At 47.7% G+C, this 25,527-nt stretch overlaps 11 protein-coding genes across 11 annotated transcripts; 5 read left to right on the top strand and 6 right to left on the bottom strand.

The window, feature by feature from the left end:
* Window positions 1-554: 554 nt before the first annotated feature.
* N7487_007509 (cytochrome P450) lies at window positions 555-2,379 on the top strand (the record flags this gene model as incomplete). The annotated part of the gene is made up of 5 exons (XM_056875239.1): window positions 555-762; window positions 846-1,714; window positions 1,785-1,895; window positions 1,987-2,153; window positions 2,205-2,379. 5 exons carry the CDS (start codon window positions 555-557, stop codon window positions 2,377-2,379), a joined length of 1,530 nt encoding a protein of 509 aa, XP_056727427.1.
* A 518-nt stretch (window positions 2,380-2,897) lies between these two features.
* On the bottom strand, window positions 2,898-3,662 carry N7487_007508 (uncharacterized protein; the record flags this gene model as incomplete). Its single annotated transcript, XM_056875238.1, has 3 exons — window positions 2,898-3,163; window positions 3,223-3,289; window positions 3,351-3,662. The coding sequence occupies 3 exons, from the start codon at window positions 3,660-3,662 to the stop codon at window positions 2,898-2,900; spliced, it is 645 nt and encodes a 214-aa protein (XP_056727426.1).
* Window positions 3,663-5,793: 2,131 nt separating this feature from the next.
* Window positions 5,794-6,408, top strand: N7487_007507 (uncharacterized protein; the record flags this gene model as incomplete). Its single annotated transcript, XM_056875237.1, has 1 exon — window positions 5,794-6,408. One exon carries the CDS (start codon window positions 5,794-5,796, stop codon window positions 6,406-6,408), a length of 615 nt encoding a protein of 204 aa, XP_056727425.1.
* Window positions 6,409-6,687: 279 nt separating this feature from the next.
* Window positions 6,688-7,554, bottom strand: N7487_007506 (class II fructose-bisphosphate aldolase; the record flags this gene model as incomplete). The annotated part of the gene is made up of 1 exon (XM_056875236.1): window positions 6,688-7,554. The coding sequence occupies one exon, from the start codon at window positions 7,552-7,554 to the stop codon at window positions 6,688-6,690; it is 867 nt and encodes a 288-aa protein (XP_056727424.1).
* Window positions 7,555-8,398: 844 nt separating this feature from the next.
* N7487_007505 (uncharacterized protein) lies at window positions 8,399-9,907 on the top strand (the record flags this gene model as incomplete). The annotated part of the gene is made up of 3 exons (XM_056875235.1): window positions 8,399-8,642; window positions 8,776-9,269; window positions 9,353-9,907. 3 exons carry the CDS (start codon window positions 8,399-8,401, stop codon window positions 9,905-9,907), a joined length of 1,293 nt encoding a protein of 430 aa, XP_056727423.1.
* A 459-nt stretch (window positions 9,908-10,366) lies between these two features.
* Window positions 10,367-12,167, bottom strand: N7487_007504 (uncharacterized protein; the record flags this gene model as incomplete). Its single annotated transcript, XM_056875234.1, has 3 exons — window positions 10,367-11,222; window positions 11,282-11,616; window positions 11,679-12,167. The coding sequence occupies 3 exons, from the start codon at window positions 12,165-12,167 to the stop codon at window positions 10,367-10,369; spliced, it is 1,680 nt and encodes a 559-aa protein (XP_056727422.1).
* Window positions 12,168-13,212: 1,045 nt separating this feature from the next.
* On the bottom strand, window positions 13,213-15,341 carry N7487_007503 (uncharacterized protein; the record flags this gene model as incomplete). Its single annotated transcript, XM_056875233.1, has 3 exons — window positions 13,213-13,598; window positions 13,633-14,126; window positions 14,158-15,341. 3 exons carry the CDS (start codon window positions 15,339-15,341, stop codon window positions 13,213-13,215), a joined length of 2,064 nt encoding a protein of 687 aa, XP_056727421.1.
* Window positions 15,342-17,179: 1,838 nt separating this feature from the next.
* N7487_007502 (fungal specific transcription factor domain-containing protein) lies at window positions 17,180-19,451 on the bottom strand (the record flags this gene model as incomplete). Its single annotated transcript, XM_056875232.1, has 8 exons — window positions 17,180-17,627; window positions 17,690-17,769; window positions 17,819-17,958; window positions 18,017-18,765; window positions 18,829-18,908; window positions 18,975-19,089; window positions 19,152-19,257; window positions 19,313-19,451. The coding sequence occupies 8 exons, from the start codon at window positions 19,449-19,451 to the stop codon at window positions 17,180-17,182; spliced, it is 1,857 nt and encodes a 618-aa protein (XP_056727420.1).
* Window positions 19,452-20,158: 707 nt separating this feature from the next.
* Window positions 20,159-22,380, bottom strand: N7487_007501 (arylsulfatase; the record flags this gene model as incomplete). Its single annotated transcript, XM_056875231.1, has 7 exons — window positions 20,159-21,000; window positions 21,056-21,069; window positions 21,130-21,441; window positions 21,495-21,671; window positions 21,734-21,900; window positions 21,964-22,272; window positions 22,327-22,380. 7 exons carry the CDS (start codon window positions 22,378-22,380, stop codon window positions 20,159-20,161), a joined length of 1,875 nt encoding a protein of 624 aa, XP_056727419.1.
* A 152-nt stretch (window positions 22,381-22,532) lies between these two features.
* N7487_007500 (uncharacterized protein) lies at window positions 22,533-22,715 on the top strand (the record flags this gene model as incomplete). Its single annotated transcript, XM_056875230.1, has 1 exon — window positions 22,533-22,715. The coding sequence occupies one exon, from the start codon at window positions 22,533-22,535 to the stop codon at window positions 22,713-22,715; it is 183 nt and encodes a 60-aa protein (XP_056727418.1).
* A 214-nt stretch (window positions 22,716-22,929) lies between these two features.
* N7487_007499 (uncharacterized protein) lies at window positions 22,930-24,939 on the top strand (the record flags this gene model as incomplete). The annotated part of the gene is made up of 9 exons (XM_056875229.1): window positions 22,930-23,058; window positions 23,122-23,320; window positions 23,376-23,484; window positions 23,552-23,727; window positions 23,790-24,046; window positions 24,093-24,241; window positions 24,292-24,436; window positions 24,492-24,719; window positions 24,784-24,939. The coding sequence occupies 9 exons, from the start codon at window positions 22,930-22,932 to the stop codon at window positions 24,937-24,939; spliced, it is 1,548 nt and encodes a 515-aa protein (XP_056727417.1).
* Window positions 24,940-25,527: the final 588 nt, after the last annotated feature.

Below are 25,527 nucleotides of genomic sequence, written 5' to 3'. Positions count from 1 at the left end.
CCTCTTGTTGGGCTGCAGCTAAAACCAGGCTATGAAATCCAACACCGAACACCGGGATTCATTGGGTCGTTCCAGCGGCCGGCTCGCATGGAGGTGGGTATATCAGCCCAGTTATCGGTCGTGCAGCTGTACCTCGCCATCTACATATCACATCCTTTCAAACCAGGGGGCCCCCATTGTTCCCGGGTTGATGGAACAAGCAGGATTGTGTTCGACCCGACCCTAGCGTTAGATGCGTTTGCATCTGCACGGTGGGCGAATTGGGATAGTATTCGACGAATGATACTTACATATAGCACCCTAGCGGGGCCCTGGGGCGTCATAATGTCCAAATATGGTTGCATTGTCTAAATAAACGTGTTGAATCAGGAAAGAGATGATTTGTACACTAACTTCATATTATGCACTATCTATGCACTACGAACCTCGTGGGGTCGGCTCTATTTTCTTTTTTTCCTGTTTTACATTCTGAACCCTTGTCCTGGCCCCTCCTATATAAAACATGGCCGCCCACCGCTACTCCTCCTCGCTGTCAGTAGGCAGGTTCGTCTATAATGGATTCTCTAGCACTATACGTGTCTGTACTGGCGTTGCCGTTGGGATTACTGGTCTTGCGCACTGTGTACCATTTGTACTTCCACCCGTTGTCCAGCTTCCCCGGCCCAAAACTCGCTGCTGCGACCTTTCTCTACGAGTTCTATTACGATGTGGTCAAGAGCGGCATGTACATCTGGGAGATTGAACGCATGCACGAGAAATATGGTAAGTTATATAGATCCGAGATCAACATCAACTATCCAGGCCAGCAAAAACATACAGAAATGTAAAAGTCACTAATAGACTAGGCCCAATCGTGCGCATCAATCCACGAGAAATCCACATCAAAGACTCAAACTACTACGACGAAATCCACGCCGGCGCCTCGCGCAAGCGCTCCAAAGACCCAAAATATGCCATCGCCTTCGGCGCGCCAAACTCCCTCGTAGGAACAATAACTCACGACCATCACCGCTTCCGTCGCGGCCTGTTGAGTAACTACTTCTCCAAGCGCTCGGTCGTAGACCTTGGCCCGTCCATCCACGACAAAGTCGACAAGCTAATCGCGCGCTTCGAGCAAGCCCACCAAACCAATGACGTGCTGCACCTCCAACTAGACTTCGCCGCGCTGACTGCAGATGTCATTACAGACTACTGCTACGGCTGGAGCTACGGATATTTAGACGGCGAGAAGGGGTCGCGGAGCAATGACCTCGTCGACGCGGTTAATGGGCTGATGGTTATGTTTCACATTAACCGGTTCTTCCCGTTCCTTATTTCCGTTTTTAGGAATGCGCCGCCTAACCTACTACGCTGGCTGCAGCCGCAGATGGCGGATTTGTTTGATTTGAAGGCTAGGCTTAGACAGCAGGCAGATGATACTTTGCAGAAGCAGAGTCTGCAGAAGGTTGATTCTGAAACGAGGTTGACTATATTTGATGCGTTGACGAGTTTGGACTTGCCTGAGAATGAGAGGACGCTTGATCGCCTAGAGGATGAATCTGCGCTGTTGCTTGGTGCTGGTACGGAGACGACGGCTAGGTCTATTACTGTTGCGATGTTTTATCTCATCCGCAACAAAGAGGTTATGGCGAAACTTCGTGCGGAGTTGAAGACTGTGTTGCCGACACCGTTGTCCAAGGCTTCGTGGGTAGATTTGGAGAAATTGCCATACTTGGTGGGTTATTGTTTCTAGGTCCTTTCTTACTTATATTGTGGATTACTGATTTTGTCCTCCATTGAATTAGACGGGTGTTGTCAATGAAGGTCTGCGTCTCAGCCATGGCATGACAGCCCGACTGGCTCGTGTTTCACCGACCGAACCCATGCTCTACAAAGACTGGGTTATCCCTGCGGGGGTAAGTAAATTATTATGGCTTACTGGGTGTAACATTCTGGTTGGGTCCCTCCCTTTCCTGGAGAAAGTTGCTGATACTTGTTGCATTCCAGACTCCCGTCAGTCAGTCAAACTACTTCGTCCACATGGATCCCACACTCTTCCCCGAGCCAGAGAAATTCGACCCGGAGCGTTGGATCCGCGCTGCAGATAAGGGAGAGTATCTGAGTCGGTATATTGTCTCGTTTACCAAGGGAAGCAGACAATGCCTGGGAATGAAGTGAGTTGTACTTATGCATCACACAGGATTTCATATACTGACTTCATCTAGCCTTGCCTATGCGGAGATCTACTTATCTCTGGCACATATCGCTCGTCGCGTCAACTTTGCGCTGTACGAGACTACTACCGATAACATCTGTGTTTATCGAGATGTGGGTATTGGGTGTCCAAAGGTTGGTTTGTTTGGCGTTAAGGCTACGGTGGAGGGTCTTGTGGAGGAGTAGGTTGTGTAAGTTTTATCTGTGAGGATGATGAGTGTGATGATGTATGAGAGTGGAGCTTGTACTTTTGTCTATTTCAAGGCTCTTTTGCGGTGCCGTTTGGCGTGCGTATTGCATATGCAGGTAACCATGTTGTGGGGTATGTTTCACTTGATATGTACTCGAGGTACTACATGGCTAGATGATGACGGATATTTCATTCTGGTATTTATTGGATTCTTCAATTGAGATCTAGCCCATACACTTCTGATGATATTTATTGTGTGTGTCGAGCTGATGCTGTTTGCGTTGGTAATGATTTCGGCATCTCTTGTATATCTAAAGACGGAGCAGACAGAAATCAAATACGACTATATCAGATGCCAAAGAAAGTCATATATGTATAACCAAATAAATCTTAACAAAAATCACAATAAGGACATTCGGCACATAAATACATAACCAAAAGAGTGACGAAATTGACGAATTTCAACTAGACCTCGGTCCCGGAGGACACATCCACATGTCGAGCCGCTGTCTCATCAGGAATATGGGTTCAAGACGATCTCAGTAGTAGTCGTGGAGTCACTACAGCACTGTCTAAAGTCTCCCGTGCGATCCGTAAGACAGTTATCGGCGGTGAAGTCCAGATCAGACCAAGCGCTAGGCCAGCTTGTATAGAGCATGCAACCAGGAACCACAGTGACGTTATGGGTATCATCACCGTCAAACATGGCGTATATGAAAACGCTGCTGATGTGAGCACCATTATCATTGTGCCACTCATTATCAATATCATCCGGGACGTCTAGATCTGGGTTAGCTTAACTCCTCGATAAAAGATGACAAACCAATGCGACTTCTTACTGGAGGTTGGGTCCCAGTTCTCGCAATGCTTGGACTCGTTGACCAGAATACAGCCCTGCTTGACATGCTATATATCATCTAGATTAGTCGTGGACAGGAATGATAGAAGGCCCTTTTGGAAAATTTACAATATCGGTACCCTTACCGCTACCAGGGTATTCAGTGAGACAGGTGCTCTCTGGTAGATTCTCATCGAATTGATGCCCTAACCGGGCCTGCCACTCACTTGGTGAGTAACTTAGGTATCCGGTGCACTGCGGGGCCTCCTGGGTATCTCCAGTAGGTGAAGGCGAAGGCGAAGGCGAAGAAGATGCCACGGGAGAAGCAACCGAGGTAGCGCGAGCCGTGAGTGAGCTACTCTCACGGCCTGCAACAGCGAGGCCGTTCACAGAGATGGCAAGATGAGCCAAAGCGATAAATTTAAGTTCGAGGAATCGCATCTTGAAGTGAAGATTAAATCAGAGGGCGAATGTAGATGATTCAGAAGAAATGAATGATAAATAATTGAATTGGCATGCTAAGGGTGTCCTTTACATCTGATTTCTATCTCAATATTGATATCTCTAAGCTAGTTGGATCTGATAGCACTGCCTAGAATGGGTGGAAGGGAAACAAGACGTACAACATAATACCACTAACTAGAACGGGTGAAAGATAAACCAGTGCAGAGCACCACTGACCAGAACGGGTAAAAAGTGAACTGGAGGTTTTACCTACCTTGGAAAAGATCAGTTGCACCTCCTTAATTCAGAAGAACCATGGGAGATCTGATTCTTCTAAATCACAAGATTAGAATGATTTACAGAAACGGAAATCGTTTGGGGTATTCCAGGTTCCCCTGGAAAGTTGCATCGAGGGACTAGTCCTAATTGGGAAGGCTTGGCGTCGTGGTCTATACATTACATAAGCGTGATTATCCGCCCGCACCTGTGGGGCCATACAAAAATTGAGAATTGGAAGAACGAGGTGCAAATTAATGAGGTGTGATTGTACTAGAGACCGTTACTGCACGGTTTATTCATAGTAAGCTTATATCGTTATATTATGTTGTATATTAAACCGTTTGTTCAAACTTTATCTTTATTTCTACCGCTTTTTGAGTTATTTTCAATATTCATGTTCAAATAAAAACGCATTATATATATTACCGAGTTCTTAAAAATATGTTGTATACTATAGTTATCGAACAGTTGACTTCTATCCCTCCTCTATTATATGTAGGTCTTCTTATGCAGACACAGAAATATTCCTTATATGATGTACACCGCAGTGCTATGTTTTAGCTAGGCACGATGAAGAGCCCGGTGGTCGAACCGATTCCAGGAAATACAGAATTCATTATATTCACCCATTATCGATATTAATTATAGCCTATCATATAGAACATATTAAAGAATATTATTTATTAACTAGTAATGCTTACAGCGGTATATATACGAAGTACGTACTTCATCCAACATTGGAATGCTGCTACTGTGGTGTTTTTTAAAATTGACTCCAGATGACCTATTGCTATAAATTCTCACCCCGCAAGCGAACATTTAATAAATTGAAGAGGAGATTCAAGATGTACTAAAACTAGGCTCTACCCATATGAAGCAAGCTATCAAGTTAGGGATAGGAGCGGAATCATGCTCGATGTAACCCAGCCTACAACATATCACAACACTGTATGCACGACCAATCTAAAGACACAAATCAGTTCTAACGCGATCCTGCGAATATGTGACTACAATGCTGAAAGAAGAAAAGTACATGTAAGCAGTCTTAATGCAAAGTAAGCTCGTATATATCATCGACTGATTGGCTGGCGCTGCAAGGGGTAGTTAAGATTGCTAGGGGATACCTCCTGCGTGCCGGAATATCCCCTACACATTCATCTCCCTTTGAAGGAAGTTTCAATAAGGTCTGATCACTTTGTGTGTTGGGACAGATGCCTCCCCAAAGGGCTTTGTTATACTTATTATCGTAGTACTATTATCCAACGTAATTTGCTCTTTCTGGGGACCATCAGCCTAAGACAAACTTAATTAGCAGTCTGGTTGGGAGAAACAGTAACATTTAGTGCGCTAGATTTTAAAACCTACATATTTTTTTTGACTCACATCCACGAGGGAACCGAAAGGGCTTCATGTGCGCCACCATGTCACATAACCTCCGATATAATCCAGCCGTTAAGCTTGCACGCTTTGGCTACTCCGCACATAAAATGTTGATCTTGGGGTTTGATATCTAGAATATGACAAGCTTTTCTCTTTCCTGGGCAGGTCCCTAGGCGATCATTCCACGGGAAGCCAGCATACGCGGCATATGGAACCCTTTACAACCCTCCGATAGGCATAGGCTCCCTGCTATGTGGACGTCATCCCAGCGATGTTGATCTTTATCAATAAGAGCGCGAGGCATGGGAGATGGACAGCAATCATAACAGTCCCTCCAGAGCCTTATATTGCCTACATAAAGACCATTATAACCCTTCCTTCGATCATTAGCCGTTCCTTCATTTGCTTCTCTGACCATCTATACTCTCATTTATTCTCAAGACTAAGGTCACTTTGCCAATCAATAACAATGCACTTCTCATACATCTCTCTGGCGTTCTTCGCCATCGGCGCCATCGCCGCCCCTGCCGCTCCCTCTGGTCCCGCCGCTTCCAAGCCCAGCAAGGACTTCGGAGACGTTGCTGGCGGCTTCCCTTTCAATCCAACAGGCTCTTCCAGCATTGAAGACAACAATGATGGATTCGACGACTTCCCTTCCGCCCTCGACGCAATGCACCAGGCCTTGGCTGAGAAGCAGAAGTCCGCTGAGGCCGCTGCGCACGCATCCACCACCCACCCCGTGCTAGCCAAACCCACTTCCGTCCATGGAGCCGCAAACTTCCCGGATCCTGCCATCTCCCAGGCCTCGAATCTCCCTCACCCCTCCCCTACCAGCTCGCGGAAGGCTGCCCCTACCGCCTTCCCCACTCCTTCCCACGGCGCTATTCCCACTCCAGCTAAGGGCAGCTCTGCTTCTCCTAGCGCAATTCCAACTCCCACCAAGGGCAGCTCTGCTTCTCCTAGTGAAATTCCAACTCCTGCCGCATCCGCTGCTCCTGGCCCCCTTGGTGGCCTTGTTGAGAACCTCCCGGTTTTCGGAGGTCTTGTTGGCGGTCCCCTGGCTGGCCTCGGTCTCCGTCGTTAAGAATATTATTTGTTCGCCAGGATCTCAGTGCGGTGTGGAGTATCAACTTATGTATTGAATGTTAATGTTGATAACTTCCGCTTCCGCTCTTTTTGTACTTCTGTACCTCTGGCAATCGATTGGGGCGCTTTTTACTTTTCTCTCTGAAATGTTTCATTTATCCAATCGCTTTAATTTATATGATCCGTTTTGGCTCTTCATATATTCTTGAATCTATAAGATCATCACACAGAATTTGTCTCAACAAATAAAATATAAAACCCCCTCCAATCTCGTCTCCTAACTCGACGGGTATCTCCCACCAGACCCCAACCGATCAATGCATCCCTCAACAGCCTTCTGCATAGCATTGGTCGCCTCCTCCAACAAAGTCGTCAAAGGCACCTTCCCAGCCATCTCCGCCTGAACCCTCACATACTCATTATTCAACACCTTATTAATATTCACCTTGCTAACCCCACAATCAATGCACTTCTTAAAGATCTCCTCCGTAAACGGGTCCGCCCCATGAAGCACAAGCCTCACCTCCCGACCAACAGCCTCATTGATTGACTTCAACCTCTCATACTCCAACTGAATCCCTCTGGGCCCATACTCCCCATGAACATTCCCGAACGCAGGCGCAAGCCAATCAATCCCGGTATCAACAAACTCCCGACTCTCCTCCGGCGTCGTAAGCAACCCCTCAAGATCAGCCGTATCAGCAACACCATCCTCACCACCCTCAATCCGACCAGGCTCCGCCTCCGTCGCGATCCCCCGCGCATGGCAGTACTCTACCAGCTCGCGCGTCAGAGAAAGATTCTCCGCCTTCTCGTAGTGGGACATATCGACCATGATGCTGTCGAATCCGCCCAGGTCAGCCGCGTACCGGATTATCTCTGGTGTTTGCGCGTGGTCCATGTGCACGGTTACGGGCACGCTGGCTTTGCGCGCGGCTTCCGCGGCGGCGTGGACGAGGAGGCCGTCGGCGTAGTGGATGGCCCATGGGAAGAGGAGGATCATTGCTGCGGAGCGTTTGGCTTCGGCGGCGCGGACGGTGGCTAGGATGCCCTCCACATTGTAGCAGCACATTGCGGGGATGCCATAGTGGTTTGCGGAGGCGTGGTCTAGGATGCGCAGGGCGCGGTTTTCTTGGAGGGTCATTTTTGGTTTGGGTGTGTGTGAGCGGGAGGATGAGGAGATGGTTTCGTGGGAAATGAGGGGTTTGTAGTTTTGAGATTTACTGTAGACCGGAGTCCGTGGTGTTATATAGTCTCGTTGTGTTGTCCGATTTGGTCGCTTCACATCCGAGTGTCGGAGTTGCTCCGGAAGCTACGTCATTTTGAGATATTCGCCAGGGCCAGCGGAATTTACTTTGATATTAGCCCTGAAAAGATAATGGGGGTGCTTTCAGTTTCCAACAGGTTAGATAACGCTATATGTTCAAAATAAATGAGTTAATTGCTGGTACTAATATTGAGATAAAGCAGTAACGGGCTCTTATGCGCCTATACACCCACTAATATGGAACTTAGATAGAAGGTCTCGGGGTTTATTATTAGGTTTCATCGTAAATGTTAAGCCTAAATATCACTGATCCGTCAAATCAAATCGAAGGACTCTTGATTAGCTATTCAAAATAGGACAAAAGTGACATTTAGCCTGTGATGTCGGCCAACTTCCGAGCTTCCACCAAGTACTACTTCCAACAAGCACCACAAGAACCACCAGACTCATATCTACTAACCGGCAATCAAGAAACAATCAAATTCCAAAATCGGACCCTGGCAAAGCCACCACTTTCGGCAAAAGCCAAGGTAAACCCCTCGGACTTCCACCGAACCATCCCGCGTTCCCCCAGCATCTTCCCCTCATAAAACCCCCACGCAGCTCGAGCCAGTTTATTTTATTTTATACATTAACCATTGACATTTCCCCAGGAAATAACCTCCAGTGGCTATTCTATTCAATTCTATACATTAATTCCTCATTTCAACAACCAACAACAATGTCCAAACCCTCAATCGGCTTCGTTGGCCTAGGCGCCATGGGCTTCGGAATGGCCACACATCTCGTGAAAGAAGGCTACCCAGTACACGGCTTCGACGTATTCCCAGCCTCAGTAGAACGTTTCAAGGCCGCAGGCGGAATCCCAGCATCATCACTACAGGACTCAGCCAAGGAAAAGGATTTCTATGTTTGCATGGTAGCTTCGGCGCCGCAGGTGCAGAGTGTTCTTTTCGGCGATGATGGTATAGTCGCAGGTAAACACCACCCCCACTCCAACCCCCTCAAACCAGAAATACAAAATCTACAAAAAAAAAAAAAAAGAAAAGAAAAGAAAAATAAATTTGAAATAAGAAATTAACTCACAAAATCCATTAGCCCTCCCCAAAAACGCAACCCTCCTCCTCTGCTCCACCGTCCCAGCATCCTACGCCCAATCCGTCGCTGCAGAGCTCGCCTCCCTCGGCAGAAGCGACATATCCTTCATCGACGCACCCGTATCCGGTGGCGCACTGCGCGCCGCAGCCGGTACATTGTCAATCATGGCCGGTGCACCAGATGCCGCGCTAGAGAAAGGCCGGTTCCTGCTACAAGAGATGTCAGATGCTAATAAGCTGTACCTTGTCCCCGGCGGGATTGGCGCAGGTAGTAATATGAAGATGGTGCACCAGGTTCTGGCGGGTATCCATATTCTAGGTGCTAGTGAGGCGCAGGGCTTCGCGGCGCGACTTGGGTTAGATGCTGTGAAAACAGCCGAGGCGATTAAGTCTAGTCCGGCTTGGACTTGGATGCATGAGAATCGGTTGCAGAGGATGCTGGAGGAGGATTGGCATCCTGGTGCTAGTGCTTTGACTATTATTCTTAAGGATGTGGTAAGGATATTCTCGATCTTTGTTTATTTTTGGAGTGGGTTTGGGTTTAAGGGGCGAAATTTGCTAATTGAGTTTCCGATTAGGGGATTATCACGACCTCTGCCCGACAAAGTCAATTCCCGACTCCGCTGTGCTCCACTGCTGAGCAGGTTTATTTGTCGGCTTTGTTGCAGGGTTATGGGCCTGTTGATGACTCGTCTATGGTGAGGCAATACTTTGCTGAGCCGATTACCAAGGTCTCGTCTACTAAATCTGAGGAGGAGACTGTGGAGGCGTTGCAGTTGGTATTGGATCTGATGGAGGTGACTAACCTTGTTGCGGCTGCGGAGGCTATTTCATTTGCGCGATATCTCAATGTCGATTTGAAGCAGTTTTATACTCTTGTTGCTGATGCTGCTGGTGCTAGTCGGCAGTTTATGACGAAGGGGTTGGAGATTATTGAGGGTCTTGGACAGGATGTGAACGGGAAGACTGTTGATGGTGCTACTTCTCGTCTAGAGAAGGCTGTGCAGAAGGCACGCGATATTCACTGTCCTTTGAATCTTGGCAATGCTGCTTTGAGTGTGTTGTTCATGGCGAAGAAGTCTGGGTTAGGGGCTGAGGGGAGTGCCAGTGTGGTGAAGGCTTTTGAACATTAGTACAATTGCTGATGGTGATGAGATATGAAAGTTTATATTCCAAATATCAATTTTATGCACAGTGAAAACCCTATTTTCAAGCGTCATTTAATTGCTTTTTTTCCTGATGTAAGCCCAGCCAGCTATAGTTTGATGACATGCTACTTCGATGTGTTGATCTTACTGGGTAGAAGGACTGCTACTTCCAGCCACGTCTTTTTGAGTCTGATAAAAGAATGTGTTTGATAATATTATCAATAATAAATACATTGTGTGTGGGTATCCAGAATATTATATCCAACCATGAGAACCAATTAGTATGTACGGCTCAGGAGACCCCCCAAAAGTGTAGGGATATCCAAAAGCCAGAGAAGAGAAAAAAAAAAAAGAAAGACATGAAGTATACCAAAAGTCCAAAAATCCCGACCCAAATCTTAAAACGACTTAAACTCATTTCGCATGCCGCACACAGTTATACATCTAAACCTCGATCTTGAGAGTCTCGATCGAACCAAGCGAAGTCCTCCGATCCTTAATAAACTTGGGCCAAGTGTTCGTAAGCACAAGGTACTTAATACTAGCTTCAGCAGCATCAAAGATCGAAGCATCGAAGTCCACAGGAATATCACCCCAGTACTGAACGCGGTCCTTAATAGACCCCGCCATCTCACCGGCCATAGTCTTTCCAGAGTCGACAGAAGCCGGGGACGGGAGATCAAAAGTGAATTTATCAAAGGGACTAGTAGGATCGCAGTCGCGTTCCTCGCCGTACAAAAGACGTGTAGGTTTCTCAAAAACGTCTTCGAGCTTCCGCAGCTCCTGGTGCGAGATGTTGACGGGGAACTCGGCATGACGGACGCTGATAAACTCAGCATAGATGTGCAGCGCGCGGTTGAAGCCTTCGCGGACGATGTCACGCTTGTTCTTTTCTTGCAGTGCACTGCCGTCCTTGATGCATTGTGGTAGTCGGCTGCGCCATTCAGCGACGCTCGTGAGGAAGACGATATTCTCGCCGGAGAATTCGCGTAGAGCGGAGAATTCTTGGAGTGGGGCTGGGTTGCGTTCGAGGACGTGTTCGAGGGCACCCATTGTGAGGATGCTGTCGCGCGAGTTGAATGTGCTTGTCGAGCTGTTCGATTTCCAGCCTGACATGATTGATGCGACCATTGTCATGTCGGAGTGGAGGGATTTTTCTTCGGAGTTGCTAGATTTGACTTTGAGTTCCCAGCGTGCGATCGACTCGAGGGTTTCTTGTCGCAGGGATTGATGGCGCATGACTTCCCAGCAGGGGAGGAAGACTGTGAAGATTTCGATGAACATGATGGATAGACAGATCCTATAGAATAATCCCGTTAGAGAGTTGGGTCTTTATGGTTATGTTAGTTTAGAACTTACCATTGAGGAGGAACGAAGACCTTGTTGACTGGGGCCATGGCGGGGACGTAGAGGCCGATGAGCCACATCGGGGTAGCGTGAAGGTTAGAAATAGCACAGCCAATGGTCTGGACTCGCCAGCCGTGAGTATCGTGGATGTTGCGGGATTTCCAGAGGACAACGGGGGCAACGATCCAAGACCAGAAGAACTGCGAGACCACACCAGGCCACCATTCCCATCCTGCGCCTTGTGCCGCGAGCACCTCTGCGGGGGTACCATGGACTCCGGTACCGGGAATACCCCATGAGCTGTGGTACTTGCGAGAGATTACCCACATGAGGATAGTGAGGAACACCTGCATGAGAAGGCGAGTTAGATAAGAGTTGTCATATATATGAGCAAGTAGAGTGATCATACCTGAACAAACATTGCGATAGCGACGTAAATAAGAATCTTGGTAGTATATCCGAGAGCACGGAAACGGTTGATCAACCCATCCTTGTTTTCCAAGGCAGGCGATTCAGTAAAACGGTGTCCATCCAGAGCATATTTCCTCTGGAGTTTAGCGACATGTTGGAAACGAGTGTTAGAGCCATGGAAAAGCGCCATGCCACAGGGTAACAGAGTCCCCATAAGCCAATAAGCGCAATCACCTGGCAGAATGGTACCGATCATAGTAGCGAACTGGGTCGGGATCCAGTATAAATGAAGGACAGCGATAGAGGTTAATGATAGAGCAAGGCCTCGAATGCGAAGTGTCGGCATATCACGGTTAGCGATCAGATAGGCCATACCGGCCACGAGGGCAGACGTCCACACGCATGCCCAAACAGCCCACCAGATGGTGACGGGGCCGAGATCAATTTGGGCCTTGGACTCAGCCGTGGCACCGTATTCGGACCCCATATCGAAAAAAATGCAAGTGCTTAAGGAATGTGAGTGAAGTTGGGTAGCGCTTAGTGTCCAGAATGCCGGGTCTTCATGTCCTTATGTACAACATCGTGCATCGGCGCAACTGGAGCCACGGGGTAAGGACTTGCACGAGGAAGTGGGCCCCTAACCAGGTTTTTTCAGCGTCGCGTTGTCGATCATTATGGCTGGGATACCCATTTCACTCCATAGTTCTGCTGGACAACATTACGTTGTGGAGTCTTTGAGTCGAGTGAGGTCAATAACTGCTCAGTTATGGTCTTAGTTAAGTTTGGTTACTCCATCGCTGCGGTGGCCCGTCTCGGTCCCGTCCACGAATGGAGAATATCCACTCTTGCTATTTGTCAATTGAGGACAAGTTATGATTGGTTGGATAAGATGAATAAGATGAAATTCGAGATCAAGATCTCTTGGCACCGAAGTCTCCCCTTTTTTTATTGAACCCGCCCTGGACACTATTGATTTTCTCAAAAACCGTGTGCCGTGAAGGAAGTCGATCGTAGCCCTAAGAGGCAGGCCTCTACATTATGACTATGACGTTTTAATGGTGTACTTACAGTATAATAATAACTATAATAATAACTACTCCATTCATAACCATCTCTTCGCCCTGTTATCGTTAATTCCCGCAAAGTTCTAACGTTTCAGACGCAACGTTCCTATGTCCAATTAAAGACATCTTCTACTATTGGTGGAATCCTTAGTTCAGGATCACATGGTATGCAAGATAATAGCCTAGTGGAGTTGGATTTGGTTAAAAAAAACCAGTCGGGATGTAGCAGCATCCAAATTTAGACTAGCATATAAAACCCCAACAGACTATCGTTTTATAAAATCAATCGCGATCAAATTTGAGATTCTATTCTCGCTCTCGTTCTAAGACAACACAAAAACGGGGACAGGGGGAAAAGGATCTATCTTATGCCTCATTATTCCGTATACAAAAGAAAAATGGGATTGAAAGGAAAGGAAAGGAGCACGAAGAAAATATCTTCCCAAAAAGGAAATTTTGTATCGCACATCACTGAATACGTGAAGGCTCCAAAAGCCCCAAAGCCTTCGCCTCCTCCTCGGACTCCGCCCGTAAATTCCCAGAATACTTAATATCAAATCCAGGAACAAGCAGAACATCCTCGAGGCCCCTATTCACAACCTCTTCTTCAGAACCCGCACACATATAACCGTAATACGTGTATTGCCCCGCCTCAGTGATCGACACATCGGCAACCTCGGCCTTCACACAACAATCCTCATCATGTTCAGGCTCCTTCAATCCCATCTGAAAAGCATCTAACTCAGAATATGCCTCAAGATACCCATAATAAGTCCCACCGTAGTAATCACCACATTCCCCAGGAACCGGTTCCGCATCACACAGTCCCATACGTCCAACCTGTTCCAGGGAAACTGCACACATGAACCCAGTGTATCGATGACGCACACGTTCCGGCATTGTAAAAAGCCCCTCCTTGCAACACCCCCCATGGATGGCTGATATCAGTCAGTCCCATTGCCCGGGCGTGGTGCAGATCATCCGCCCGCAACAGCCCGTAGAATTTCCCGTTTTCACCGGGGATCCGTCGGATATCCTCCAGCCAACGTTTTTCAGCATCGACCTCCGACGGTGCTTGCATTGCCCCGTAGTAGAGGTGGAAGTCAGCCTGTCGCTCCGCGCAGCAGCCTCGCACATGAATTGGGTCTAGTAGGCCCTGTTGATTCGCGTCGTCTTCGGACAGGGCGAGCATGAATCCTTCACACTCACCGGGGTAATTACCATAAGGTCGGACTTCACACAGTCCTCGTTGATAGGCCTGTTCTTCGCTGGCAAACATACTGCCCATGTACAGGTGCTTCTGGGGCTGAGGGTCTGGGACTGGGATTGGCAAGGCATGTTCGGTCTTGGGGGATATGCAGGTCCGAGGGGAGATGGGGATGCTGGCGTCAGCGGGGGTTGCAGTAGTAAAACCTTTTGTTTGCCATATTTGGTCGAGGCACTCTGTGTCCCACATATGAGGGTCCTCTTCGATGCCCAGCTCGGCGTTCCCGCTCGCGCCGGTCGTCTTGGTCTTTTTTTAGAAGTGCGGTATCGAGGAGCTTGGAGATGGCTTCCTGTCGGGCCTCTTTTTCGTTGGTTTCTTCAATGCGCTTCAGAACGGTCGCTTCAATACGTTGCTGCACAAGGTCAATGTCAAGAGCGGACTCGTCACATGAGTGATGGTCAGCTTCAGGGTTATCAACTGGGTCTTCAGGAGGCGTGTCCTTCACAGCAAGATGAGGGTCAACTATGTCAGCAAGGTAAATGTTCACGTCCACGTCGGAGGTCTTAGCGTTGTGCTGTTCATGATCAGTGTCCACCTCCCGCTGTCGCTGTCGCTTCTCAAGATATTCGTCGATTCTCAGTTTAAGTATATTATATCTTATCAAAGAGGATCCACAGAGCGACGAGCCAGAGCTGTCTGTGTCACAGATGCTTGTATTGGTCGGGGATGCACATACAGCATTCTCGATTCCCGGAGATTCAGTCTCAACATTGTCCTTTTCATGTCTGCTAAAAATTGTAGACAAAATAGAATCAAGATCTCCAGCCACAACCGTCGTACTGGGGTTAGTAGGAGCAAACTTAAAAGCCGTTCTAGACGAGTTATCAGAACGCGCCAGGCTTCCACAATCCTCCTCCAATTCGCCGACAACAGCACGCAAGCAGATCTGACCATTGTCGCTGTGGCCAGCACTGTCCACGTTCCCATTGACTGAATCACCAACGGCAGCACCAAAGAAGACCTGACCAATGTCGCTGTGATCGGTACTGCTTGTGTCCCTTTCGCCATGAGCAGGGTTACTCACCATGCGCGCGTTAACCTGGATAAATTGGCTATCATCCATGGCATCAACTAACTGGTAAGAGTTGGAGGATTGGATCTGGTCGTCTCTATGAGAGGAGAGGTTCTCCGCCCACTCTCTCTCGCACTGTACGCACATGCTGGGCTGGGCGGAGAAGAGGAGGTCGTGGGAGAGTGTGATCTGGGTGCAGGGTGTGATGCACTCTGGACTGGCCAGGCGGAGCTTGTTGGTATATTCTTGGCAGCTGGTCATACTCCAGTTGGAGATGTGTCCGCAGCTGGGATAGTGGTGGTAGGTGTGTTTGCACATATTTAAGCAATGGGTGAATGGAATAGATGCGTTGGAAGTAGAGAATATATGAGATGGGATGAGATAAGATGAGAGGAGTGCTCTGCTGCCACATTAGATGTGCGCGAGCATCGCAGCTTATATAGAACTTGGTCTGGGGGCGAGAGATCCCCCGATGAGCGAGTACAAAGCCGAGTCGATGGACAAAGGGTTGTGATATAACAAAGATAGGGTTAAAGGCATTGTTTCGGTGTCATGGTGAAACTCTTTGTTCATCATGTCTGAATAATTGTTTGTAAAACAAATCGCCAAGGATCTTTGGCCATTTAGTCGTTTTGTTCCAACCATCCTCAAAGACTCATCCTCATTGTATCCAAGCCACCTGACAATACCCATTGTATCCAACTCCGATGACGCACACTACAGGACATAGCTATGTTGACCTAGTGCTAGAATGGTTTTCTATAGGTCAAGTCACCCTGATCCAATCGAAATTAAGAACAGAAGGTGTAGAATTAAGGAAATTCACCCCAATATCCGTTCTTTTTTTTTGATATGTCATGCCTTCCTGCCTCAGGCGGATGTGAGCTCTGCTCACCATTATTCTTCCTCCCTTCCCACCCCCTCTCCATCACATACTTGCCTTGTTTCTGTTTTTCATATCTTTATGAGCCCCCATCACTCCATCTTTCCACCATCACAACCATGTCTTTCGAACCTACAGCATCACCGACCATATATCTACTACCATGTGGACTATGAATCATGATTAGGGTCAGCTTCTGGGATAAAACTTCCTTCCAGTACCCTTCACCCATGGCTAAAAGCGACTCTTGGAGAAGGTGACTCAACTATGTCAACTGTCAACCAAAGTGGCCTCAATATAATTATCCGGACGAGAATTTGGGGACGTTCTATAGAAATTGTGGGAGCCACACTATACTCCCATTGGGCTCCCTTGCCGTTGGGTTGCCAGACCCTGTGATCCACCCCAACGACAATATGCCGCATAAACCAAGCTGCAGGCGCCGGCAAACGAAAGAGAAACGACAAAAGCGACTGGAAGGGTGCCATGATTTACAACTATGATGTGTATCTGTGAGATTTACCTCACCGGTATATCATTTCTTCGCTTGTATGATTATTAAGCGGCGGTTTGGCCGAGTGGTCTAAGGCGATTGAGTACGTTTCTCTTAACAAAATTAAACCCAACAAAACATCCACTAACCATCTTCACAGCTAGAAATCAATTCCGTTCGCGGGCGCATGTTCGAATCATGCAGCCGTCGTGCTATATCTTTTTTATTTTTATTTTTATTTTTATTTTTATTTTTTTTCTGTTCTGTAAGAGAAATATCTCGTTTTGACCAAGTACTGTGGTATTTATGTCGAGTACCATGCATTTATGCATCATGCAAATTACGAAGTCTTTATAAACCGGAAAATCAATAGACCGTTATGATAACGGTACCATATAAAAGTATAACTATATATTGCTTAATCAGCCATATCCGTATAGATTGGGAAAAAGAGCGGAATTTGTCAATTTAATTAGGTAGAGATTTATACATATGTCATTTTTACCATACATTGTCGTCCCTGTCTATTTCTGTCACGCAGGCAACTAACCCCAAACAGTCAACAACCAACCTTACAACACTAGACCCCCATGCGAGTGAAATGCTTAAGGATTATTTGTAAGGGTTCTCCCTTCTGCCTTGTAATGCCATATAAGCTGAGACTCAGCGAGCGCGCTGGGAGGCCATGGTGGGTGGGATATCGGCAGTGGGACGCACGCGAGATGCGAGAAACATATTAACTAGTTCTGTACTGCAAATGTAGTAACATCTCAACAATACCTAGAGAAGCCCTGGAGGTCCCATTAATGGTGTACTCTGATCATTCCATTCATCGAGCGACCATAGCCAGTTGAATGACGAAAACAGATGGTCTGTATTTCCAGGCTCCACGAGTTCTGTCCACTGTTCTTCATCTTGAGGCAAACCATAATCTGCCATGTCTACGCCCGGTGTAAGATCGTCCATGCCGGGGATTTCAGATGCATGTGGTCTGTTTTCGGGAAGCTGCTGTTGGCGGTTCCTGACGCCCAAATTGGCAGGCTGGGCTGATGCGCCCCTCGGAGAGCTGGAGTTTTCTCGGCTCCGAGAGTCATCGAGTAACATTTCATCATGAGGAACGCTGGTCGCGTTGAATTTCCCAGCGAGTTTGCTTAATCGTTCTAATTTCGCTCCTCGGTGGTCGCGAAAATCGAATTCGGCGGCGTCCTGACCAATTAAGGGATGTTTGCTGCATCGTATATTGTTTATTAGCTACGTCCAGCTGTTATGCAGTACTCTATCAGCACAAACCTGTGGATGAATTCCAGGTCGCTCGGGTCGAGGAGATGCATGCAGTCACACTTTATGAGCCGATGGATTGCTTCAAGATACTATAAAGTTGTTAAAGTGAGACTTGACAGTCAAGACCATCACACTTACTAGATGTTTAACAGTTGTTGAACGGATCGAAATGTCTCGTATGACTGTTAAGCAATGAATAATGCCTGCTGTCAGCGTGGGGGTGTTGAAGTCGTTCGAATAATCGACACTGGCCAACCGACGAGGCTCAAAAAGGAGAACTGTAGAATTATAGTAAGTAGATATCCTTATCGTTGTTTGCCCATACGGTGACTTTACTTTCAAGAGCAACGTAGGCCTGTACGCCAATATGTGGATCGAATATGAGCCTCTCGTTGAGTCCTGCAGAGATCAAGTTTGAAACGGAGAGAGCCCGAGAAATTCTACTACAGCGGACTTCGTTTATTAGATCGGTCTTGGTAGGATCTCGTAGGTAGATAGTTAGTGCTGCTCGACCCAGAATTATGAACAGATTGTGTCGTAAAACGTGCAACATGATAAACGTTGGTAACCGGTCCCGATGCAAGAGCAGACTGTTATCATTGAACTGAAACCGACGTGGTAAGTCAGCAAAAACAGCCTCCAAATCCCTTTGAATCACTGATAGACCTGCAGTCAGATGTTCAACTGTATTCTCCTGGTACGAGGCACGGAATGCAAAGTGCAGGCCGCGGCGACGAGCCGCCGCGGTGCGTAAAAGATAGGCCGACATATCGAGGGATGCATGCGGGAGGCTATCGCCTGTTCGCTGCGCAGTGATCATACCATCTGGAATCAACGGTTCGGTAACGACGTGGTCATCAAACAGGAAGCTCTCTTGGTCACAGGGTAGCTGGACACGGTAGGCGCGTTCATCAATTGTTTGGGATCCATATCGCCCCCCGTCAGTCATTGAGTCGAGGTAGAACGTAGACCACGCAATCCGACGGAGTGATTCACGCGACAGAAGAGGTGACAGGCGTTGGTGTGATGGGAAGTCTGCAGGGAATGCGCGATCGAAGATGTGCAGAGACATCATTTGCATCATGCTGCAGTGGCTTAGTTACTTCTTGGTAAATCTCATGAAGAAATACGCAGCGAGATAAGCTTACCGTGTACAGCTAGCTCCCAAGAGCCATGCAGATGTAAAATGACCGCGATGAAAGTCATAGTGTTGCGCGAGGAGTACTGTCTGATAACAGGTCGAAGTCAGTCTTTGCTAGTGAATTGGACTGAATTAGACCACTCCGGCACTGACCATGAGTTGAACAGCTCCAAATCCTTTATATATGCGCGGAAGAAGAGCACTGATTGCTGCATCGGCCCACGCATCGGCTCGGGCCAGGGTCTCGGTGGTGATTGGAGCGCCGAACCTGCAGAACATCAGCGATAATTCCGACGATACTGCAAGTGGTAGGATTTGGGATTTTTTTACCGACAAGCACTGGCAATCATCATTAGAGTTAATTCACGCGGGGCTTTCCCATTGACCAAGAGTCGTTGAAAATGGAGAGGGTGGACAAAAGCGAAGAAGCCGAAATCTGGAGCGAAGTTAGTCAATATCACACCTTTCACGGAGTAAAACGCATAGCATACGGTGCACGGATGAGAAATATAACTGGACAATATCCTGGAGCTCTTTGCCCTCTGGTAGCTGGCCTAGTCGCGCGCGCTGCGACGATGAGCTGTCCGAGAGATCCGGTGACACAGGATCAGCAAGCGGTCGAGACCTCATGCATTCAATGCCCTGTTTACGACATCTCTCACATATATTATCGAAATCATCGGTGCATTTTAACTAGGAGTGATGGTGTCGGAAATATGTTCCATCCTGATGGTAGCTTGCACGGGGACCGACCTTCTTGGCGCGACATCCATCACACGCCGTTGCGTTGGCTCTGCGAGAAGTCCTTGTGCGTTTTGGCTCCTCTTCGAACCAATTACATGTACGGTTTCCTCTGTAGCATTGAGTACAGTAAGGTTTCTTTTCATCGCATTTAATCTGTTGTTGGGGGTCAGATCATGCTCGTTCGCCTACGAACGTGAAGCACTAACCTTCCGAGATCGGCATGTTTGACATCCCGTGCGGGTCCGCTGAATTCGTGCTCTTCTCGCCTCAATATTTCCAGACATTTGCACTGCGATGGGCGGTGCTAGGCTGTCCATTCGGAGGACAAAGTTTGTAGGAATCAAAATTGGGAAAAGGGGAAAACTGGAGGTGTTGGCGGGGAAAGGCCAGACCAGATCACTTCATTGGATACCCGCCAGTCTAATGATAGTACTACAACATCGTGATATTGGTAACTTCAACCTATTCTACCCTTTTCAATTTGGCCTGAATCCATTGGCTTGGTTAGGTACTTTATGAGTTTTACCTACGACTAGTAGCGTAGGGCGTAGTCTAACTAAGGATAAAGTGTCTACTGGTTAATACTACCAGTACTAGCAACTAGGCCGAACTCCCCCACAAGCCTCCATCCAGCACTTTTGCAGCTCCATCTCATCCTCCCATAGCTCTGGTGCTTCATCTTCGCCCAACCCTGGCGCCACAGCCTTTTCCCCCCAAACAATCCCACACTCGACCACGTACTCATCCCAGCAATCTAATAGTTCCCGGAACTTTTCTGGCTCTTCCTGTGCTAAATCATTTGTCTCTCCCGGGTCCTGTGAGATATTAAATAATTCCCATCCATCATCTCCCTCTCCAGCACCTCCTTGTGCTTTCGCAAAATGCACAATCTTCCAGTCACCTTTGCGCAATGCCCCACGAGCAGAGAGCTCCCATCCAATAGGCTCTGAAGAAGAATGAATTGCCCAGTTCACATTGTCCTCAACGCTTTCCCCACGATCGAAAAATGGTACCCACGAAGTCCCTCGGATGGCGTGCACATCCCTGTCGCGGAATTTGGTCATCGCTCGAGTGCCGTTGGTAACCGGTGGCGGTAAAGATACACCCGCCAAATCAAGAAATGTGGGAACAAAATCCATGACCGTCGTAAAGGATCGACTTAATGAGCCTGGTGATAATTGGGGAAAGCTACTTGCGGGAGGCTTGATTACGCAGGGAACTAAAATACCTCCCTGGGATGGGAAACATTTGAAGAGCCTCGAGGGTGCGGTCGATGCCTGTGCCCATAGAGGACCAAGCCTATCACAGTTAGCCGCACTTCTTTCATAACTTGCCGGCGCGACGTACCACGTGTATGAGTTGTAAGCACCGATGTTCTCGTATGAATTGTCATAATATTTGTGGATCGCAGACTTGATATCTGCACCTAAGACAGCTAAAATCGAGGTTAATTTTTGGCATTCAGTCGCTCCAGAGAGAACGATACGTACGGGCAGCTTCCAATCTAATTATCGAAAATATCAATTAACGGAAAAAAGTCAAAGATGTACGGGGTGGGACTTACGCCGCTCCTTCTGCCCCATTGTCGCTCATGAAAACGACAAAGGTGTTGTCGTACTCGCCTGTCATCTTCAGATATTCGATGACTTTGCCAATATTCACATCGATAGAGTCGACCATGCCTGCGTATGTCTCCATCGCACGGATTGACAGCTTTTTTTCTTCTGGGGTGAAGGAATCCCATTCTTCGGCCCCTACTTTACCCGTCTCTACTTTATGCGGAACGGTCGCTTCGTCGATAATGCCCAGTTCGACGAGCTTCTCAAGTCGGCGCTCACGAAGGGCGTACGGGCCACCATCATAGACTCCCTTGTATCTTGCCGATAGATTAGCAAAACAATACTGGATTTGCAGGTTGCGTATATTCACTTATCACGCTGTGCGCGGGAGCACTGCAGAGGCCAATGGGGCGCAGTATATGGTAGGAACGAGAAGAATGGTTTCGACTTCTCATCCTCCGTTCGCTCTTCGAAATACTTAATCAACTGGTTGGTATAATAGTCTGTCGAATAAAAACCTTCAGGGTCTTCGGTCTTGTTCGGTGTTCTATATTGTAATACTGGTCAGTACTTGTAGAGTTGGGGCAATAATGTAATAAGCCCACTCACAAATCTACTTTCTGCCCCAGCTCAGCATGGATAGGTCGTCCACCAATGGGGAATTTCTCCTGAACCGGCTCCCATCCATAATGATTACAGCATCCAGGGAGCATTGCAAATGCCTTCTGGAAGCCGCGCTCCCATGGGCCTTGTGACGTCCGCATACCTAGATGCCACTGTGATAAAATAAGTATCGACAGTACAGCCAGACCTTAGCAGTAATATGACATAGTACACACCTTGCCAGACATCACGGTAAAGTATCCATTGTCCTGTAGTATCTCAGGCAAGACAGCCACATCGCGATTGAGAAACCCCTCGTAGCCAGCTTTGCCTGACCACCGCTCCGCGCCCTTCGCGTTTTGCTTGAATTCAATCAGAGTGCCTAGTCCACCGAGATGGGCATCTGTCCCGCTCAGTAGCATTGCTCGTGTCGGCGAGCAAGCGGCTGCAGCATGGTGGTTGATCATCCTTGCACCTTGCGCTGCGAGCTCATCAATATTTGGCGTGTGTATCTCCGATCCATAGCAGCCTATATCGGAGAACCCCTATCGTAACCGTTTAGCAAATACAATTCATTAAGACAACTATGATGGACTTACTAGATCATCGGCGAGAATGAAGAGAAAGTTTGGCTGTTTCAAAGAGCTATCCATGCTGGACGGGAGTATTTTACGGATCATTAATCAATTCTCACGAAAGAGAAAAGAATTGTTTGTTATAACGACAGAGTGGACACAGAATTGCGACAGTCAATTTATTCGAGTCACGGAGAAGACAATAAGGGAATAAGGGATTGTTGAACTCCATGCGTCCTCCTCGCTCGGAATGCACTCACCTCGCTCGGAGCAAAGACAGCTCGCTCGGAAGACTGGACCCACATCGCTCGGGAATATTTGATGGAACTCCGAGCGAGAAGAGCCAGATCGACCGACACAGTGATGGTGCAGCCGCGCTGGTTGGTTTCCAATTACCCCAGGTTGTGGGGTAATTATGCCATCGCAGCTAACGTTAGTAGGATATACAATGGATTCTTTCTATGGCTCTGGACCTTGGAGATCTCACCAAAGTATATCATATAAGCCACCACCGTCCATCGTCCTTGTATTAGAATGACTTGCAATTTTACCCGCCATTCTTCTTTTTCCAAGCTCACTCCGGTGAAGCTTTACTGGCCCTTTCGAAGGTCATTACACCGCAGCAAAATGACGACTCTACGTTCTTTCCGGTCCACGGCGGCCCCTATGCTGCTGTTCTCTTGTTTCTGTCTGCTCACGGGCGACATGTTGTTTGGGTTTGATACCGGGAGCTTTGGTGGGATTCTTGGTAACCCGGTATAATAATGACAATGATTGGCACTATGCCGTTGAGCAGATTATGTAACTGACTGATTGTAGGGCTTCGTCAATCAATTTGGTACCTACCAGCCAGAAACGCAGACCTATAAAATCAGTTCTCTCAACACGTCCCTTCTGTCATCGCTGGCATTTATTGGCAAGTTTTTAGGCTGCTTGGCTGCGGGCCCCGCGATAGAGAAGTACGGACACCGCATGGTGTTCTATGCTCTTTCCGTTATTTCAATCATTGGTGTCATTGGTGAGTTCACTGCTCTCCCGAGGGCCGTCACAGTTCTGATTGGGTACTACCATAGTTGAAATCACCGCCGCTGATATTGGGCCCGGGACTGGACGCCTTGTACAGTTTATAGTGGGCCGAATTATTGTATACATCTCTATTGGTTTAGTAGAGGTTGATGTGACGTGAGTTCCTCTTCTCAGGATGAAGTCAGTATGCTATTATTCAGCTAATATAAGAATCTTTCTACAGAACATATCAGTCGGAGATTGTCCCAGCCTCATTCCGCGGTCTTGTTGTGGTCTCCTTGCAGCTCTTCCTTGTGGCAGGTGGTCTCGTTGCCAGTGGTGCCAACAAGGCTTATGAGACTGAATCGAACGGAGTAGGCTGGAAGACAATAACAGGAATTCAGCTTATATTCCCTGTGTGTATGTAAATTCACTTCCCCTAGGTATACTCTGATCGTCACTCATATTTCCCTGCCCTACAGTGATCATTATATGCAGCATCTTCATACCAAACTCTCCCCGGTGGCTACTTTCTAAGGACCGAGACGAGGATGCTATTGCGTCTCTACATCGACTACGCCCCAAGGAAGATGCATTGAACGGCAAGTGCGAAGCAGAAATAAGTGAGATTCGAGAGGGCCTACGCGAAGTAGCACACAAAAGCGCGTGGATAGACTTGATCCGAGGAAGCAACCTCCGCCGCACCTCTATCGTCATTGTCTTCTACTTTTTTCAGCAGGTAGGCTACACAATTCCGACTCCGTTACAAATATTTAATCAAATAGGCCACTGGACAAGCATTCGTATCAACCTACCAGACAAAATTCTACCAGCAGAACGGGTATGCAGAATACGCCTACACCTATCCCCTTGCCAGTAGCGTTCTTGGTGTCGTCGCTGTGCTCGTCGCTATGTGTTTTATTGACAAGTTGGGGTGAGTATATAAGTTCTTCACCCAAGGCTATTCTAATTTCCTATCTGCAGCCGGCGGTATACACTCTTCATGAGCTACGCCTTCCAAGCCCTTTGGATGTATGTACTCGCAGGCCTGGGAGGGGTAGCCCATCCGACCGCTGTTTCTCGAGATACCATCGTAGCAGCCTTTATGCTGTACCAGCTATTCTATAATGTAAGCCCCCCCGTTGTTGTATATGTGAGACTTCCTTCGCTAATTCTCTGCCTAGGCTGGTGGGGCCTCAATCCCATACCTATTAGGAGCAGAAATTCCAAATGCCGCAGTCCGTGAAAAGACACAGTCTGTCGGAACTGCATGGAACGTCATCTGGGCGTTCGTGCTGAACTTCATTATCCCGTATATGATGGAACACATCCACTTCGGTATCGGTTGGGTATTTGGCAGTGTCTCGCTTGTGGCTTTGCTGTATACATTCTTTTTTCTTCCAGAGACTAAGGTTAGTTCTTTCTTCGCGCCTGGACCATCGCTACTGGCTAACGTATTGTTTTCCTTTCGAACAGGGCCGTACCCTTGAGGAACTGGACGCTGTCTTTGCCCATACGTATAATCCTTTCCGCATGTCCCACACGTATTATACCGGCGATGAAGGAGACTCCGTATCTCCCAAATGCTCCGAGGCGCCCATTTACGTCAACCCAGTCTCCGTAAATAAGTGAGGGAAATAAGAAACAACGCATTTTATAGTGTCTACATTGGCATCATGTTTAGCTGTGTAGTAATAACGAGGACTAGTATTGGCAAGGAAATTACTCTCAATAAAAAAGCACTACAGTGCCTGATACTCCGTCGAAATCTCCTAGTTGAAAAAGCCTTGCACGTTATTAGGAGTAACCTCGCTCAGTGCCTCTACTGGGTCATCCCATTTCAACAGCGCACCAGCCTGAACAGCCTTCACTCGGCAGTACCTACGCCTCATATCAATAATCAACTCACTATTGCGTAGGTTTGAATAATTGCTCGCTTGTCCTAGCGGTTTTCTATTCGTCAACCCGAACCTTGGTTTGTTCTAATCAGAGTTATTTACTGTCGGTCGCAGAGGATAGATCTGTAACGTCGTTTATACTGCGTCTGGGGAAATAAACATATACGCGAAGCCGCTCTAGGTAAAGGATAGGTGAGAGGAGAGCTGGGTAGGAGAGTGAGGAGGGACTGTTTGCAGCTTTGTAGTTATAGACCCTACTGCCCTAGCGACTAATAATCTTAGGACGGAGTGTGCCATTTTTGGCGACTTCATAAAACGAAGG

The sequence above is a fragment of the Penicillium crustosum genome (assembly GCF_028827405.1).
Source record: "Penicillium crustosum strain IBT 35664 chromosome Unknown utg000003l_segment0_segment0, whole genome shotgun sequence".
NCBI classification, from domain to species: domain Eukaryota; kingdom Fungi; phylum Ascomycota; class Eurotiomycetes; order Eurotiales; family Aspergillaceae; genus Penicillium; species Penicillium crustosum.
Note: the sequence above shows the minus strand (reverse complement) of the source record. Positions and strands in the feature narration are given on the sequence as shown.